The sequence below is a fragment of the Phycodurus eques genome, chromosome 12 (genome assembly GCF_024500275.1).
Source record: "Phycodurus eques isolate BA_2022a chromosome 12, UOR_Pequ_1.1, whole genome shotgun sequence".
Lineage (NCBI taxonomy): Eukaryota > Metazoa > Chordata > Actinopteri > Syngnathiformes > Syngnathidae > Phycodurus > Phycodurus eques.
In genome coordinates, this window is record NC_084536.1 from 23731236 (window position 1) to 23750618 (window position 19383).

General features: G+C 44.2%; 1 protein-coding gene across 2 annotated transcripts in view; it reads right to left on the minus strand.

Moving 5' to 3' along the window:
* Positions 1 to 2079: 2079 nt before the first annotated feature.
* ccdc93 (coiled-coil domain containing 93) overlaps positions 2080 to 19383 on the minus strand; it is an 89831-nt gene continuing 72527 nt past the window's right edge. The window contains exons 17-23 of one of the 2 annotated variants that reach the window (XM_061692086.1): positions 11414 to 11485; positions 11066 to 11174; positions 10901 to 10983; positions 10729 to 10766; positions 4699 to 4783; positions 2322 to 2435; positions 2080 to 2213 (exon numbers count right to left, since the gene is read on the minus strand). In XM_061692086.1, coding sequence (XP_061548070.1) covers positions 2157 to 2213; positions 2322 to 2435; positions 4699 to 4783; positions 10729 to 10766; positions 10901 to 10983; positions 11066 to 11174; positions 11414 to 11485 — 558 coding nt within the window. In that variant the 3' untranslated portion in view covers positions 2080 to 2156. Of the gene's footprint in view, positions 2214 to 2321; positions 2436 to 4698; positions 4784 to 7010; positions 10182 to 10728; positions 10767 to 10900; positions 10984 to 11065; positions 11175 to 11413; positions 11486 to 19383 lie in introns of those variants that run through there. The other variant, XM_061692087.1, reaches the window with a different exon arrangement.

Consider the following 19383-nt stretch of genomic DNA (forward strand, 5'->3'; position numbering starts at 1 on the left):
CAAACCCCCTGTTCGCTCCCTGTACGACCGGAGTCAGAGTTTGGTCCGGATATCCGGCAGTAAGTCGGACTCGTTTCCGGTGAGGGTTGGACTCCGCCGAGGCTGCCCTTTGTCACCGATTCTGTTCATAACTTTTATGGATAGAATTTCTAGGCGCAGCCGAGGCGTAGAGGGGGATCCGGTTTGGTGGCCACAGTAGTGCATCTCTGCTTTTCGCAGGTGATGTGGTTCTGTTGGCTTCATCAAGCCGTGATCCCCAACTCTCGCGGGAGCGGTTCGCAGCAGTGTGAAGCGGCTGGGATGAGAATCAGCACCTCCAAATCTGAGACCGCGGTCCTCAGTCGGAAAAGGGTGGCGTGCTCTCTCCAGGTCGGGGATGAGATCCTGCCCCGAGTGGAGGAGCTCAAGTATCTCGGGGTCTTGTTCACAAGTGAAGGAAAAATGGAACGGGTATCGACAGGCGTATCAGTGCTGCAGTGATGCGGACTTTGTAACGGTCCGTTGTGGTAAAGAAGGAGCTAAGCCGAGAGGCGAAGCTCTCGATTTACCGGTCGATCTACGTTCCTACCCTCACCTATGGTCACGAGCGGTGGGTCGTGACTGAAAGAACGAGATCCCGGATGCAAGCGGCCGAAATGAGTTTCCTCCGAAGGGTGTCCGGGCTCTCCCTTAGAGATAGGGTGAGAAGCTCGGTCATCCGGGAGGATCTCAGAGTAGAGCCGCTGCTCCTCCGCATCGAGAGGAGCCAGATGAAGTGGCTGGGGCATCTGATTGGGATGCCTCCCGGACGCCTCCCTGATGAGGTGTTCCCGGGGATGTCTCGGGGGACAAAAAGTTGTCTTTGGTTCTCAAAATCTGTGACTATTTCGTGCGTGTGTGAATTTCTGCCTGTTGGTGGGCGGTGGCCCTTTGACTCTCCCTCCTCGGGGAGGAAGATTTTAGCATGTCGAAGTAACTTGCGAATTGTTTCCATTTTTCCTCAATATTTTCAGAGGAAAGGATCTTAAACCAATCTGTGCTTTCCATTGCTTCCCCAAAGCTCTGTTTCATGTCCTTGATGCGTTTGTTATTCCGGTTGTTTTTTCAACTAATTGCTGCAAGTTATGAGCAGCCATGGTTGGTTTGAGGTTCCTAACGGTTTTTCATTCCAATTACATTAAAACCCTATCATATAATCTTTCACAGGAGCTTAAACTGGTCATAAATGTCTATTTTAGCAGTTGGTTGTCGGTAAGAGGCAGATCAGACAGAATGACATTTAGTTTGACGGAGTAATTTTTACCCCGATACAATCAGAGTTCAAATCACTTGACCATATCCCTGTCATTTCTTTCCAGCCCTCGTCCTGTCTTTTCGAAACACATTATAACCTGGCATGGATGCAAGGGTTTCAGGGTTGGCAGTTTTAACCATGATTCAGATATTCCTAAACAATGTAAGTTGGACTCATGTAGGATACACTCTTAACTTTTGTTACACAGACGGCAAATCAAATGTCTGAACAAGAGTGCCTTCGGTTTGCACCATTGATCCCAGACTTGTCTGGCTCGGTTGAAGGATTTAAACAGTAAAATTGAAATGCTTTCTTGCTGTTATGTTTAACCATTAACAATTGCTAACATTTGTTGGCATAACGTTTCTTTTATTAATCAATGGAGTTTGTGCGTCAAAGATTTAAATTAGCTTTGTAACATTCAATTGTTTTTCTTTAGATTGACATCTCATCTTGAATGAGGTAACGTCATTTAAATCGTTGTATTGGGAAGTGTAATATTGTAGATATTTATTTACTTACAATCCAGCGAGTGGAGGGTAATCAAGTCAAACAGCTAAATAAAATCATGACAAGCAGCATATGATTAACAGCTTAATAATACAATACATAATAGTTCCAAACCAAAAAAAAAAAAAAAGGAAACACAAAAATGCAACAAATTTATTGTTTAAGGGATCAATGAGTTTTTTTCCATTCAGCTTGGGGCACAGAGAAATACAATGTCCGAATTTTTTAAATCCGATTCATCAAGGCAAGAGTATCATCCATGAGACCAGCAGGAAAGACATGAGAACACGCACATGAGCAATTTATCTGTTTAATGTATTTTCACAGATGCATATTTTGTATAAGCACACCGTTTATCTCAGCAATACAACAACTAAGATGCTCCTTTTGCTCTCAACTTGGACAGCAGCATTTCATTCTTTCGACATTCCTGGTGGAACAAAATTGTGAGTTGACCACATTGATGAAACGGATTTTCAATTTTCATGTCCATTAATAGTTATGTATTAGTTGATATACCTTATGCTTTAACCATTACCTCTTTGAAGTCTTTGACTGTTTTGAAATAAAGCCTCCGGATGTCGAGCAGCTCCAGGTATTTGTCGTTCAGCTGATCTCTCCTCATTTTGTTCTCCTGCTTCTTCTTCTCCATCTGCCCGCAAGCATAAAGCACACATCTTACCTTATATCGGAGAAGTAATATGTCAAAATTGGAACAAATGTCGCACTTTGGGGAGAGGTTTTTGCAATTTGTACTCTTGTCTGGACCAAAGATTAAAAAGAGAAAGAAAAAAAGATACATAGAATGCAAATTTGGTCAAGTTCAATTCGCATTCACACAACAAACATTTTTATCAGCAGACCAAAGTAACTACCTCTCATTGGTCCACGTCGCGCCCACATACCACAGCTGAGTCTTGGTGTCTCTCATGGTCAAAATAGCGTTGGCGCAGCCGCTGCACGGCAAGAGTTCACTTGTGCTTCTTTTATAGTTGGTTTAGTGTTGAATGTATTAGTTTTTGAGACACTTGCTACTGTGGGATAAGACTGCTACGGATGCACGAGTTTTTGGACTTTCATGTTACTCCAGACCTTGGATGTTAAGACTTGTGAGCTGCATGCCCTGTTCGGCTTCACGTAGGTGAGTGGCCACGTCAGAGATGCTGACGATCGGGCGATGAGACTCGCCAACCTCGGAGAGGCCAACGCGGCCACGACTGCTGGGAGGATCCATCACCAGCAACAAGCCTGGTCAGTGCCAGAGACATCCTCTTTGAGACAAGCGAGGAGGGCTGCTCGCCAGACTTTGCGACTGCCCTTTCATGGTCCTAATGTCAACTATTTATAAGGGGAACATTCAATCTGCCAAACAAAACGGACAACTTGCTGAGGTCTATCAGACAGGAAAGGGCTGGACTCAGTCATGCAACCATAAGGTTTCAAATACATTAAGACAAAAAACTACATATTGACTGTACAAAGATTTACTGTTCACTTGTTTTTATTAAATTATGTCCCGAATGTGCTGCATTTTCTCACTAGAAAGTAAAACATTTGTGTCTTGAGCAGGCAACACAAATTTCAGTAAGTGGGGCATATTGCATAAATCCTTAATATATAAAATAAACCATTTTGGTCCTAACACTGACACCTAGGAGACCCCAAACATTTCGATTTAAACACACCCAATTCCACAAACTGTTGCCTTTCTGTTCAGTAGGTTCTGATCCAGTTTAAGGCTATAACCCTCATGCTATAAGCTTCCAATTTATCGATCAATACAGGATATCATGGTTTATGGTATTGAATGCTTTTTGGTGTAACGACTATTCCCTACAAGACTATCGACTGCGCCACCCAAGACCTGATGACCTTTGCATTCCTGCCTCCTGAACCCTCAGCCAGCAGATCAGTTTTTGCAGGACACAGGACATCTGTTCCGACTCAAGTGGGCCCATAAAAATAGCTATACTCCCTCCCAGCCATTTTAATGATTCTCCTAACAAATACCTTTTTTCTGTCAGACCCAATAACAAGAATCTGGGAGGCCTCCTGACCAGATGTGGCAGTAGTGACCAGTCTCCACATGAACTCGCCAGAGGAATTAGAATAGACCCTCTTGACATTCTTAACATCCCACAATGACCTCCCACTGGACTCTCTGGGCTCTTTAGTAGTGCATGAGCGACGCCCGCTAGTGCTTAAGAGTGACTGCAAGCTGAATTAAAGACTGCATTATTTAGCGTGTTAAATTTCTGCTTTAAAACCATACAAACCCTGCATGAATGTTCCAAGTGTATATCGTGATACCAGCTCTAATACACATTTGATATGGTCTTTCGGGCCAAATTTGGCCCCCGGGCTTGAGTTTGACATATATGCTCTAAGCTTTCTGTGAATGTGTCGTTTTACCTCACTGCTTACCCTCAGAGCCTGAGAAAAAGAAACAGTAGTCTTAGAGCTCGTCAATACCCATTCCTCAGAAGGATACACATTGTTAGCATCTTCCCATCCATTTTCCACCTCTCATCCTGTTCAAGGTAGTGGGAAAGCGGAAGCCTAACCCAAGACAGTTGGGAAAGGCAAACGACAACCCTGGATTGTTTCCCAGTCAATCGCAGCACACAAAGTGATAAACAACAATTCACACTAATTTGCACACTACAGTCAATGAGCAGGAATCGATAGTTCAGGAATGAAGTCTGCTTAAACATTTTCAACCATTGAAGATGTACATACACTGATATAATAAAAATAGCCCAATCAAGAGTTGTTTTTGTATGTTTTTAGGAATTGTGATAAAAGTGTTTTCTTGCTAGTGAAATCAAATTGGAATTATGACAAAAAGATAAAACATATCAGGTTGGGTTCAGACCTACTGTTATGTTCTTACGCTTCAAAAAAGTTAACTATACCTTGATACGACTCTGTCTGATTCCCTCCACTATCTGTTCCATCTGTCTGAGGAACTGTTCCTTCGCTGCTGAAGATGACATGGCTCTAGACAAACATCCATGCATACAATACAGATAAAAACAGCTGACAGACACCATGTAGAAAAGGGCAGGTACTATCTAAAAAACTAACTGTTTCTTGTGACAACAATTCTGGGCAAAAATAATCGAATCAACATTTACTTGTGCTGCAACCCAAAGTTCTACTTTGGTAGAAGAACAAAACCATAACCGAGTTAGGCCATTCATTGTGTTTTCTGTTCCTAAATCAAAATGTCAGTTCCGATTAATTTGCTTTTATGGCAATTTCAATGGCAATCTCTTCAGCATTGTTGGGGTGGGTGTGAAGTCGTTAATGACTTTGTCCAGGTTTTCTTGAAAAATCACCAAAAAAACGACGATGAGGGCTATCATGTTTGAATGTGACTTCTTTGGCAGTTCTAAATGCCACATCCCCAACAATAGGCCGACATGCTTACCACATACTGTAGATTTGAGTTGCACTTACTATTTCAATGTCAGTCTTTCCCCGACAAATATTTAAGTTTGTTTTTCAATTGAATTGTGTTAGAAAACATTTGAAAGGACGTTCATTTGTACTTCCATTGATAAAATTCCTGGCTGACGCTTTCAAGTTTCATTAAGTCCACAACACACTCTTTATGGTTAGGATTGTGCAATTTTAAATTTTTAATGTTTTACTATATTTAATATATACACTGCCATGAAAGATTATCTGCACTCTTCCTGATTGATGTGCATGGAATTTGCATGCAAAGACAACCCAAGTATATATAAAATCCGGTTTGTAAATCAGGTGGGCAATTAATGAGAAACAGGAACGGTTGCCGAGGGTCATGCAAACATGCTAACCACATTTGTGTTCCATATTAATGTATCTATATCTTCTTTTCCTTTCGGCTTGTCCCGTTAGGGGTCGCCACAGCGCGTCATCCTTTTCCATGTAAGCCTATCTCCTGCATCCTCCTCTCGAACACCAACTGCCATCATGTCTTCCCTCACGACATCCATCAACTTTCTCTTTGGTCTTCCTCGAGCTCTCTTGCCTGGCAGCTCCATCCTCATCATCCTTCTTCCAATATACTCACTATTTCTCCTCTGGACGTGTCCAAACCATTGAAGTCTGCGCTCTCTAACTTTGTCTCCAAAACATCGAACCTTGGCTGTCCCTCTGATGAGCTCATTTCTAATTTTATCCAACCTGGTCACTCCAAGAGCGAACCTCAACATCTTCATTTCCGCCACCTCCAGCTCTGCTTCCTGTTGTCTCTTCAGTGCCACTGTCTCTAATCCGTACATCATGGCTGGCCTCACTACTGTTTTATAAACTTTGCCCTTCATCCTAGCAGAGACTCTTCTGTCACATAACACACCTGACACCTTCCTCCACCCGTTCCAACCTGCTTTGACCCGTTTCTTCACTTCCTGACCACACTCACCATTGCTCTGGACGGTTGACCCCAAGTATTTAAAGTCCTCCACCCTTGCTATCGCTTCTCCCTGTAGCCTCATTCTTCCCCCACCAGCCCTCTCATTCATGCACATATATTCTGTTTTACTTCGGCTAATCTTCATTCCTCTTCTTTCCAGTGCATGCCTCCATCTCTCTAACTGTTCCTCCAGCTGCTCCCTGCTTTCACTGCAGATCACAATGTCATCTGCAAACATCATGGTCCACGGGGATTCCAGTCTAACCTCATCTGTCAGCCTATCCATCACCACTGCAAAAAGGAAGGGGCTCAGGGCTGATCCCTGATGCAGTCCCACGTCCACCTTAAATTCTTCTGTCACACCTACAGCACACCTCACCGCTGTTCTGCTGCCCTCGTACATGTCCTGTATTATTCTAACATACTTCTCTGCCACTCCAGACTTCCGCATGCAGTACCACAGTTCTTCTCTGGGTACTCTGTCATAGGCTTTCTCTAGATCTACAAAGACACAATGTAGCGCCTTCTGACCTTCTCTGTACTTTTCCATCAACATCCTCAAGGCAAATAATGCATCTGTGGTACTCTTTCTAGGCATGAAACCATACTGTTGCTCGCAAATACTCACTTCTGTCCTGAGTCTATCCTCCACTACTCTTTCCCATAACTTCATTGTGTGGCTCATCAACTTTATTCCTCTATAGTTGCCACAGCTCTGCACATCACCTTTGTTCTTAAAAATGGGCACCAGTACACTTTTCCTCCATTCCTCAGGCATCTTCTCACGCACTAGAATTCTATTGAACAAGCTGGTCAAAAACTTCACAGCCACCTCTCCTAGATGCTTCCATACCTCCACAGGAATGTCATCAGGACCAACTGCCTTTCCATTTTTCATCCTCTTTAATGCCTTTCTAACTTCCCCCTTACTAATCATTGCCACTTCCTGGTCCACCACACTTACCTCTTCTACTCTCCCTTCTCTATCATTTTCCTCATTCATCAACTCCTCGAAGTATTCTTTCCATCTAGCAAGCACACTGCTGGCACCAGTCAACATATTTCCATCTCTATCCTTAATCACCCTAACCTGCTGCACATCCTTCCCATCTCTGTCCCTCTGTCTGGCCAGCCTGTATAGATCATTTTCTCTTTTTTCTATTAATGTATCTATATAATGCATGAAATTATATTCTTTTTGTAAGGTGGTACTTGTTATATGTTATGATTGGAAAATAGAAATGTTAAAATTGACATTTGGTAGCATTCGCAAAAAAACCTGTCTACAGTGTGCATCATTTTTTAAAATATTTTCAAAATAAACCAACCACTAACTTGTATATTAGCCATTCCTAGTTGGGACTACCAAATCATTACGGGGGCTAATCCCCCCTTCCCTCCACCTTGCAGGAAATAAGAACATTGCTAAAATAAGGACTATACTGGCGCCATTGTTGCTCGTCACTTTTTATAATATCGTCACTCGAGGGGTCGGAGAAGTCGCTAATATAGATACTAGGGATGTTCGATACCACTTTTTTCCAGACTGATACCCGTACGAGTACTCAACTCTTGAGTACTCACCAATACCAAGTACTAGTAATTGTTTTATACATACAATTTCAATTAACACAAAGACAGATGATTTTGAAAAAAAGAGCTTTTTTTACTTCTGATAATAGGCAGAACAGTCCCTCAGCAATAGAGAATTAAAGTCCAAAATAAAACACTGAGTTAGGATTAATTCGTAATAAATTAACAAAAGTGCAAAATAAAACGAGCAACTCTCTCAGTATTAGTATTTGTTTAAAATAAAAGTGTAAAATAAAACGGTTCAACCGTGAACTCTCGCTGAGTTTTATTCAAGTCCTATGGCCACGGCATCTGATCGAGATTTTTGAGCAAGCAAGCCTTCATTCACAGCCAGCTGGAGTGTGTGCGCGACACACAAGAGACTGGGAAGCTCTAACTCATCCATACCTGTTATCATGTTCTTCTCATTGTCGTATGTAACACAACGTTAATAGCTTCTTTAGGAATATTCCACGTATCATGCATCTCTTCAAATTTCACTGCGATCGCTTGTCCTGTCTGCGATCCACTAACTCTGCCATACAGGATGATGTAAACTATGAAGTCGCAAATCATAATCCACTGCGCAGACTGGCTGATGAGAGACATTGGATTCACATTGCTGCTCCTAATATCAGTGTGGAAGTTAACCACTGTTGTGTTACACAACAACCTTCTGTTTTTTGTTTAAAATGTTTTTTTTTAACATGGTCATGTACCTGTGGCATTACAGTCCTCATATAATTGTGGCTTGAGGGCAATTTATACGTCAGCTCCACAACCGTCACGGACTGTCGGAATCCCACATCCTCAAATGAAAGTGGAAAGCTATCAAATAAGATCATTTCTGCGAGTCCTTGTGTTATTTGTAATGATCTCAGATTGGTGCTTTTCAATTTTCTGTCTTCTGTAGAGTTTGCCATAAAGTTGGCAGCTGGAGTTTCCACTTTTCCCACGACAGTTTTGACCTCTTTTTGCTCGTTCTCTTTGTACCACCTATTGAAAGTTTGGTTCCTCTTCGTTCACCTTGAAGTATTTCCAAACTGACAAAGTTTTGGCGAGAAAATCAGCCATGCAGGCAAGTTTGTTGTTGCCAGAGCAGGAAGTGACACACGATTTGCCGTAGTGTCAAACCGCGAGGGTAGCACGAACTACTGGCGTGGAGCAATTAAGGTCAGATTTTATTTTTTTTGCCTCCAGGCATTGGTTGCTGGTATTGGTTGCTTGCACGAGTATTCAATACCTTGAATTAAGGCTAGTATCGGCCCGGTACCTGGTATCGGTACTCGCCCATCCCTAATAGAGACAATTTCGCTTAGTTGGCAACACTGAAGGACTTCTTGGTTTTTCTCGCTTGCACCATCCACACATGTACACCACTTTCACAAAAGTAACGCATATTTTATGTTTTATTTTGACTTCATAAAGACTGTGAGGTCGAGTCAGAGACTGTCTGTACTTTGCCTGGGTCTGCTTTAAATCATGATTTTATTATTTATTCATCCAAACCTATCTGGCCCAATGGGAAAAAAATAATTACCCCTTGAACCTAATAACAGGTTATGTATGACACCCTAGGGTGCATCTGAAATCAAGGGTTTGGGATAACTGGCGATGAGACTTCTGTATTGCTGTGGAGGAATTTCGGCCCACTCTTTGCGGAATTGTTGGAACGCCATGATTATTGGAGGGTTTTCGAGAATGCCCCATCCATTTATTTCAAAACCTTTATTGTTTTTTTTTGTCATTCAGAAGTTGGTATGATTCAGTTTCTTGCTGCACAACCCAAGAGCACATCAGCTTCACGGCACAAAATATCCTCAGTCTGCAGAATTCACTGTTTCATTGTTTAATCACATCAAGTCTTCCAGATCCTGAAGAAAAAAAGCTGCCCCAGACCATCACACTTCCACTGCGTTTGACTCTGCTGAGTTATAACCTTCTTAAAGAGTAACTATGAGTCTTTGTGGTTTGCACCTTGGAACTCACATGGTGATGCTATTTTTATCCCAGTGTCTTTCTTATGGTTGAGTCATGAACACTGCCTTTAACTAAGTTGAGGCTTGCAGTTGTTTGAATGTCGTTCCGGGTTCTTCTGTGACGAAATGGATAATCGTCGTTGCGGTCTTGGGAGTAATTTTGGTTGAACAATCACTCCTGTAAAAGTTCACCACTGTTCACAGTTTTCTGGAGTCCCAGAAATGGCTTTAACCTTTTCCAGACTGATATAGTTCAATCACTTTGCTTCTCATTTGTTTAATTTCTTTGGATCACGGTAAATTTATTTATCACATCTTGTAGTCGACTTCGTTTCGTTGAACAAGTACTATTTAAGTGATTTTTTTTCATTCAACAAATCTGGCGGTTATCATCATTTAGAAGGTGCATTTTATATTTACTTAGGTTGTCTTTTTAAGATAGCTGGAGATGGTCGAAGATCCAAAACATTCACGTGTGATAAATAGGAAAAAAGAAAAGAGAAATCTGAGAACAGCAAAGGGGCAAATACTTTTTCACGGCACAGTTCATTGTGACAACAAGAAGATACATCATACCATACTGTATATAGACATACAATTTTATACACATACATACACATATTTGATATATAATGTTCATATGATAATGCAGGCTTCGATCTAATTATTCTTTTTTTTTTTTTTTTTAGAAAATAACTTAATAATGGGCTACTTCCTTTATGACATTATTTTTCAAGATTATCCTTATATTTGGAAAAAATAAAAATGAATCAAATCATTTTTAGTTATTCTGTCAGTTTTACTGATGTTTTAAATGCTTGAGTACTTGAGTTTTGCAACTATTGAACATCCTGAGTCAATCCAATGCCTTGAACCATTAAGCCTGTCAAATAGGCAAAGGGGAGTAACCTGGTACATTCAATGTGTATCTCAAAGTGAGTTTATGGTTGATTAAAACAATAATACCACAACAACATTAATGTACTTACAGTTGGAAGTTGTCATGAATGGAATTCAGCAAATTAACCTAATGGGGAAAGTGTTTATTGTCATTAAGATTTAGCATTTATTAAATTTCAACAGGTGAATTTGAAACTGGACATATATACAGAAAAGTAAAAATTTCAGAATGAATTACCTTTTACAGCTACAAATACTTACTTCCTTCTCGAGATAAACTTTCTTGTCATCTAAAGTATTATACAAAGTGAAGAACTGTTTGGTCTCTTTGTGTGTTGCAGAAACTGAAAGAAAAAAAAAAAATCAAAAATTTGTTTAGCTTGTTGGTCATTAGTTGGAAGTGAGGGGAGATTTGGCAGGATCCACCTTGGCAAAACAGTTCGATGAATCTCTTCTGGTACTGTGTGAGTTCTGCACGGCAAGGCACTTCATCAATCTTTCTCTGCAAAATGGCGATGTCTCGATTCCTCCTAGCCTGAACAGAAAAAAGTCAAGTGAAGCTGTAGGGCTGAATGATGAACTGAAAATATGACTGATTTGGCTCGAGGTCTCTTTCTGATATGATACATGTTCTGTTCTGATAATGTTCAAGCTCGAAGACTGATGTAGTCCTCATTCTTTCTATTCTCAAAGTACTTCTTTAAATAACAGCTCTGTAACACCCACCACTTCGCACCACCACCCAATTTCTAGGGATTTGCAAATTTTACTTACCATAAGCAGACGGAGCTTGTGTAATTTGTCTCGGTCTGTATTATGCTGTTGGTCAATCAATTGGTTTCTTTCCTGAAAAACAGGAAAAAGTGCATTGGAGAAAAAAGCTCATGTGACAACAAGGCACAAGGTTTTTATATAAAATTAAATAATAACGGTGGCCGACTGGTTAGCAGATCTGCCTAACAGTTGTGAGGACCTGGGTTCAAATCCAGCCTCGCCTGTGTGGAGTTTGCATGTTCTCCTCGTGCCTGCGTGGGCTTTCTCCGGGTACTCCAGTTTCCTCCTCCCATCTCAAAAACATGCATGGTAGGTTAATTGAAAACTAAATTGCCCTTAGGTGTGAATGTAAGTGCAAATGGTTGTTTGTTTATGTGCCCTGCAATTGGCTGGCGACCACTTCAGGTGTACCCTGCCTCTCGCCCAGAGTCAGCTGGGATAGGCTCCAGCATGCCCACTACTCTAGTGAAGATAAGCAGTAGGGAAAATAAATGAATGAATTTTCAGAGGGAAACATGCACCCTTACCAATCCTAGGAATAAAAAAATCTGAATGATTGCCAAGACCAACGAGATGAAAGTTGAACTTTTGGGAAGGTGTGTGTCTCAGTACATCTGGCGTAAATGTAGCACAGCATTTCCGTAAAAGAACATCATATCATCAGTCAAACACAGTGGTGGTAGTGTGATGGTCTTGGGCTGCATTGCTCCCTCAGGACCTGGAAAACTTGCTGTGATTGTCGGAACCATGAATTTTGCTCTTAAACAGAAAATCATGAAGGGGAATGTTCAGCCATGAATCTGTGACTTCAAGCAGAAGCGCACTTAGGTTCTGCAGCAGGATAACGATTCAAAACACACCAGCAAGTCAACTTCTGAATGGCTTAAAAAAACAAAATGAAAGTTTTTGAAGTGGCCTAGTCAAAGTCCAGACTTGAATCTGATTGAAACTCAGTGGCATGACCTTAAAATGGCCGTTCAAGCTAGAAAACCCTCCATTTCTGCCCTATTCAAACACTTCTGCAAGGAGGATTGGGCCAAAATATATCCACAGAGATGTTAAAGACTCATTGCCAATTATATAAAAGGCTTGATTTCAGTTGTTGGTGCTGAGGATGGTTAAAACCGTTATTAAGTTTAGAGGGCCATTAGTTTTTTCACACAGGGCCAGGTAACATTAATTATGAAATGAAATCATTTAAAAACAGCATTTTAAGTTCACTTGGGTTATATTTGTCTGATATTTACATTTGTTTGCTGTTCTCAAACAAAGTGGGGAGAAACTATGCAAAAACATACGAAATTAAGAAGGGGTCCAATACTTTATCACGGCACTGTAAAGATGCTTTTGCGCCGCTGATCTCAAAGTCTCCCATGATCACATGTAATCTCATAAAACCGGAGAAGAAGAAACACTTCCGGATACGTGGCAATGTTTCCCGAGTGTTGAAGATTGTTGGCCCTGACCTGTTTCGGACCCTAAAATCAAGACAAATCTACTCTTAACTTAAGGACAATCTTATAGGATAATCTTATAAGCCATAAGATTGTCTGCCCTTTGATGTGCTTGGTCGGGAAGGGCTAAATCAGCACAAAAACAGGCCAATTGTCTATGTGAGCCTCGGGCCGAAGTTGTCTGGGGCTTTATGCCCCTGGCATGGCTCTGAACCCCTGTGATGAGGACTAATTTTGGATAAAGTTTTCTCCCGAACGTACACTGGTCACCGGGGCCCCCCTCTGGACCTGAGACCTGAAGGTGGCCCAGCCAGGTACAGCCTGAAGAGGGAATGTGGGTCCCCCCTTCCCATGGGTTCACCACCTGTGGGAGGGGCTGACGGGGTCGGGTCCAAGAGAGCTATGTGGCAACTGAAGGCGGGGGCCGTTGCTGTCGGATCCCTGGCTACAGAAGGTGGCTCTTGGAACTTGGAATGTCACCTCTCTGGCAGGGAAGGACGAGAAGTTCCGACGAGATATAGTTGGGCTCACCTCGACACAGCTTCTGCTCTGGCATCCGTCCTCTTGAGAGGAGTTGGACTAGTTTTCCACCCTGGAGTTGCCCATGGTGAGAGGCACCGAGCAGGTGTGGGCATATTTATTGCCCTATGTCTTGGTACCTGTATGTTGGGGTTCACCCCAGTTGACGAAAGGTTAGCCTCCCTCCACTTTCAGGACAGGCGACGGGTCCTGACTTTTTTTTGTGCCTCTGCACCAAACAGCCGCTCAGAGTACTCACCCTTCTTGGTGTCGTTGGAGGGGGGGCTGGACAGCACTCCCATTGGGGAGTCCCTCCTTCTCCTGGGGGACTTCAATGCTCACGTTGGCAATGACAGTGAGACCTGGAAGGGCGTGATGAGGAGGAACAGTCACCCCTCTATCAGAACAAGCAGTGTTCTATTATTGGACTATTGGTCCAAGATGAACATGCTGATCAGATGAAGATGATGAGGGTGGCTAAATGTGCACTTGGCATAAGGATACCCTAGGCTGCGGTTCTATGATTGACTTTGTGGTCATGTCATTGGACTTGTGTCTTGAACACTCAGGTGAAAAGAGAGGTAGAGCAGAGCTGTCACAAATGGTGGTATGTTGGCTCTGGTGGTGGGGGAAGATCCCGGACCGACCTGGCAGACCCAAACATATTGTGAGGGTCTGCTGCGAATGTCTTGCAGAATCCTCAGTCAGAAGGCGTTTAAACTCCCGTCTACAGCAGGGGTGGGCGGCTGTGGATCAGTTGGTAGAACGGGTCGTCCAGTGACCAAAGGGTCACAGGTTTGAATCCTGGCTCTGACTGTCTTTATCTCGAAGTGTCCTTGGGCAAGACACTAACTATAATTTGCTCCCAGTGGACCTGACAGCGCCTTGCATGGCATCAGCCACACATTAGTGTATGAATGTGTGTGTGAATGGGTGAAAGTGAGGCTTTGTAAAGCACTTTGGGCACTGATGGTATTGATAAAGCGCTATATAAGTGGTGCATTTATAACCTCCGGCAGTACTTTGACCACATCCTGGGGAAGGCAGGGGATATTGAATCGAAGTGGGCCATGTTCCATGCCTCCATTGTTGAGGGGGCCGACCGGAGCTGTGGCCGTAAGGTGGTCGGTGCCTGTCAGGTCAGCAATCCCTGAACCCGTTGGTGGACACCAGCGATCAGGGTTGTCGTCAAACTGAAGGAGTCCTATCGGGCCTTTTTGGAATGTGGGACTCTGCAGGCAGCTGATGGGTACCAACAGGCCAAGCAGAATGCAGCTTTGGTGGACGGTGAGGCAAAAACTTGGGCATGGGAGGAGTTCGGTGAGGCCATGGAGAACGACTTCTGGATGGTTTTGAAGAAATTCTGGTCCACCATCTGACGTCTCAGAAGGGGGAAGCAGTGTACAGTCAACACAGTGTATAGTGGGGACTAGGTAACGGTGAGGACATTGTGGGGCTGTCCTGGTTGACAGCCCCACAATGCCTCTGCAACATTGCATGGACCTCTGGATTAAGAACGGGGGTCGGAGGGTGTGTTCCAACTATAGAAAGATTACACTCCTCAGCCTCCCTGGTTAACTCAGGGGTGCTGGAGAGGACAGTTTGAGGGTAAGTCGAATCTCAGATTCAGGAGTAGCAGTGTGGTTTTCGTCCTGGCTGTTGAACAGTTCACCAGCTCTACACCCCTGGCAGGATGGCATGGGAGAAGGGCACCACATGCTTTAGGAGCATGGGGTACTGGAACGCCTAATATGGGCTGTTTAGTCGCTGTACGACCAGTGTCAGAGTTTGGTCTGCGTTGCAGGTAGTAAGTCGGTTTCGTTTCCAGTGAAGGTTGGCCTCGGCCAAGGCTGCCCTTTGTCACCGATTTTGTTCACAACTTTATGGACAGAATTTCTAAGCGCAGCCACGGTATTGAGGGGGTCCGGTTCGGTGGTCCCAGTATTGCGTCTCTTATTTTTGCAAATTATGTAGTTATATTGGCTTCATCAAGCCATGATATCCAACTCTCACTGGAGCGGTTTGCAGCAGAGTATGAAGTGGTTTGGAAGAGAAACAGTGCCTCCAAATATGAGACCATGGTACTCATCAGAAAAGGGTGTGTGTCCTCTCTAGGTCAGGGATGAGATCCTTCCCAAAGTAGAGGAAGAGGAGTTCAAGTATCTTGGGGTCTTGTTCGTTTAGGATAAAATGGAGCGTGAGATTGACAAGGCAGCTCAATGCAGCGTTTGCAGTGATGTGGACTCTGCATCAGTCTGTCATGGTAAAGACGAAGCTGAGCCGAAAGGCGAAGATCTTGATTTACCAGTCGATTTACATTCCTATCCTCACCTATGGTCACAAGCTGTGGGTCGTAACCGAAAGAACAAGGTTGCGGATCCAAGCGGCCGAAATTAGTTTCCTCCGCAGGTTGTCTTGGCTCTCCTTTAGATACAGGCTGAAAAGCTCGGTCATCCAGGAAGGGCTCAGAGTCGAGCCACTGTTCCTCCGCATCGACAGGAACCAGAACAAGAGGCTTGGCATCTGTTTAGGATGCCTCTTGGACGCCTCCCTGGTGAGGTGTTCCGGACATGTCCCACTGGGAGAAGGCCCTGGGATAGGAACCAGCACACGGTGGAGAGACTTGTCTCCCGGCTGGCTTTGTAACGCCTTGAGATCCCTACTAAAGCTGCTGCACCCGTGACCCGACTCCAGATAAGCAGAAGCAAATGGATGGATGGATGGATGTTCTTATACAATGGGGCAAATTATTTGATCCAATGCTGAATTTCTAAGTTTGCTAACTTACAAAGAAATTTACAGTCTCCATTTGTATGGTTATTGATTGTGGTTAGAGACAGAATATCCATCAAAAAAAGCATACAAACTATCAACTTTATAAAATACGCATTTTATTGAGTTAAATAATTAATTGAGCCCCTTAAACTAAAAAAGAAATCTGGCTCCCACAGATTGGCTGGTGTCCATGAGCACAATCAACCAATGACTAATACTCCTGATTGCAACTCATAATGTGTATTAAAGCACAGTTGAAATACAGTAGGAATCTATTTCTTACCAAACTGTATAACACCAACGCTGAGGGATGCCGTCAAGCTGAAGAAGGAGTCCTATCGGGCCTTTTTGGCCTGTGGGACTCCTGAGGCAGCTGATGGGTACCGGATGGCCAAGCGGAATGGAGCATTGGTGGTCGTTGAAGCAAAAACTCGGAGGAGTTCGGTGATGCCATACAGAAAGATTTCCGGACAGCTTTGAGGAAATTCTGGTCTGCCATCCGGCGTCTCAGGAGGGGGAAGCAGTGCACCATCAACACTGTGTATAGTGGGGATGGGGCGCTGCTGGCCTCGAATCGGGATGTAGTGAGTCGGTGGGGAGAATACCTCAAAGACCTTCAAAGAATTTCACCGACACACCTTCCCATGAGGAAGCAGAGTCCGGGGTCTTTGAGACGGGCTCTCCTATCTCTGGGGTTGAGGTCACCGAGGTGGTTAAAAAGCTCCTCGGTGGCAAGGCCCCGGGGTGGATGAGATTCGTCCGGAGTTCCGAAAGGCTCTGGATGTTCTGAGGCTGTCGTGGTGGACACACCTCTGCAACATCGCGTGGACCTCGGGAACAGTGCCTCTGGATTGGCAGACTGGCTCCGATGCTCCTTCTTAAAAAGGGTGTGTTCCAACTATAAGGGGATCACACTCCTCAGCCTCCCTGGTAAGATCTATTCAGGGGTGCTGGAGAGGAGAGTCCGTCAGGAAGTCAAATCTCAGATTCAGGAGGAGCAGTGTGGTTTTCGTCCTGGCTGTGGAACTGTGGATCAGCGCTACACCCTCGGCAGGTTCCTTGAGGGTGCATGGGAGTTCGCCCAACCATTCTACATGCGTTTTGTGGACTTGGAGAAGGCATTCGACCATCTCCCTCGGGAAGTCCTGTGAGGGGTGCTTCGGGAGTATGGGGTACCGAACCCCCCGATACGGGCTGTTTGGTCCCTGTATGACCGGTGTCAGACTTTGTTCCACATTACCGGCAATAAGTCAGACTTGTTTCCGGTGAGGGTTGGACTCGCCAAGGCTGCCCTTTGTCACCGATTCTGTAAACATTTATGGACAGAATTTGTAGGCGCAGCCGAGGTGTAGAGGGGTCCGGTTTGGTGGCCTGAGTATTGCATCTCTGCTTTTTGCAGATGATGTGGGTCTGTTGGCTTCACCAAGGCGTGATCTCCAACTCTCACTGGAGCGGTTCGCAGCCGAGTGTGAAGCGGCTGGGATGAAAATCAGCACCTCCAAATCTGAGACCATGGTCCTCAGTCGGAAAAGGGCGGCGTGCCCTCTCCAGGTCGGGGATGAGATTCTGCCCCAAGTGGAGAAGTTCAAGTATCTTGGGGTCTTGTTCACGAGTGACGTAAGAATGGAACGGGAGATCGGTGCAGTAATGCAGACTTTTTTATCGGTCAGTTGTGGTAAAGAAGGAGCCAAGTCGAAAGGCGAAGCTATCCATTTCCTGTTCGATCTACGTTCCTACCCTCACCTATGGTCACAAGCTGTGGGTTGTCACCAAAAGAACAAGATCCCGGATACAAGCGGCCGAAAAGGGTTTCCGCCACAGGGTGTCCGGGCTCTCCCTTAGAGATAGGGTGAGAAGCTCGGTCATTCGTGAGGAGCTCAGAGTTGAGCCGCTGCTCATCCGCATTGAGAGGAGCCAGATGAATTTTTTCCTTATTTTTCACCTTTTACAGATCATATTTTTACAAACACCTCCTCCAGATTTTATCCGATCGAAATCAAACTTAAGGTGTCTCAGCTTAATACAGTCCCCTCCAAAGGTATTTGAACAGCAAGGTCAATTCCTTTGTTTTTGTTGTATACTGAAGAGATTTTCGTTTTAGATCTTAAGATAAATATGAGGCAAAAGTTCAGAATTTGAGCTTTTATTTCATGGTATTTACATCAAGATGTGTTAAACAACTCAGGTCAGAGCACCTCTTGTTTGAACCCATCCACTTTTCAAGTGGGCAAAAGTATTGGAACATGTGCCTGATGGGTGTTTCTTGTTACTCAGGTGTTACCTTTAAGATTGATTGGTTAAGCATGAGACAGTGCTTGTTTTTGGCTTTGAGTTTCACTTGTGAAAACTGCATTTGCTGTCAAGCAAACATGAAGACCAGAGACCTGTCTATGGGAGAAAAGCAAACCATTTTGAAGCTGAGAGAAGACGGAAAGTCAATCAGAGCTATTGCCCATACAACAATCTGGGATGTCCTGAAAAATAATAAAACTACTGGTGTACTGAGCAACAGACTCGAACAGGTTGGCCAAGGGTATCAACAGCAGTTGATGACAGAAGCTGAAGAAGAGCTGTGAAGAAACAGCCAAAGACAACAGTCACAGTGACATCACTGCCAACCTCCACAGGGCAGGGGTGAAGGTATCACAATCCACTGTTGAAAGAAGAAATATAGAGGTCATACCACAAGATGAAACCCAATCATCTTGGACTTTATAAAGAAGCACAAAGATGAGCCACAAACATTTTGGAACAAGGTTTTATGGACTGATGAGACCAAGATTAGTGATGGAACGTGATGGACCACCCTTGATCCCTCGGTGTGAGAGGTGTCCCGTCCACCGGGCCGCTCTCGGTTGGACTCTTGGGCCCGATCCTGCCTCTCGAGTGGGTGGGGTGGGGTCCTTAGCCCCTGCGGTGTAGGCACAGGAATTAGGGGACACTTCTATTGTGCATGCGTAACAGTGTCAAGGAGTGTGTGTCTGCAGACACACACTCCTGGGACTTATTCGCTGGGTGCGGGGCCACTCACTCATTGCGACAAATATCATACCCAAGTGAATTTCTTGGGTATCCCCTCTCTTACACTCTGGTCCTACAGATGTTTATAATTTACATAGCCACTTCCACCACACCAGTTGTATACTGTAGCATGGTCCACGACCCGTGTCCTGCATGCTTTCCCCTCCTGTCCCTGTCCTGACCTTTCCTCATAGGGTGTAG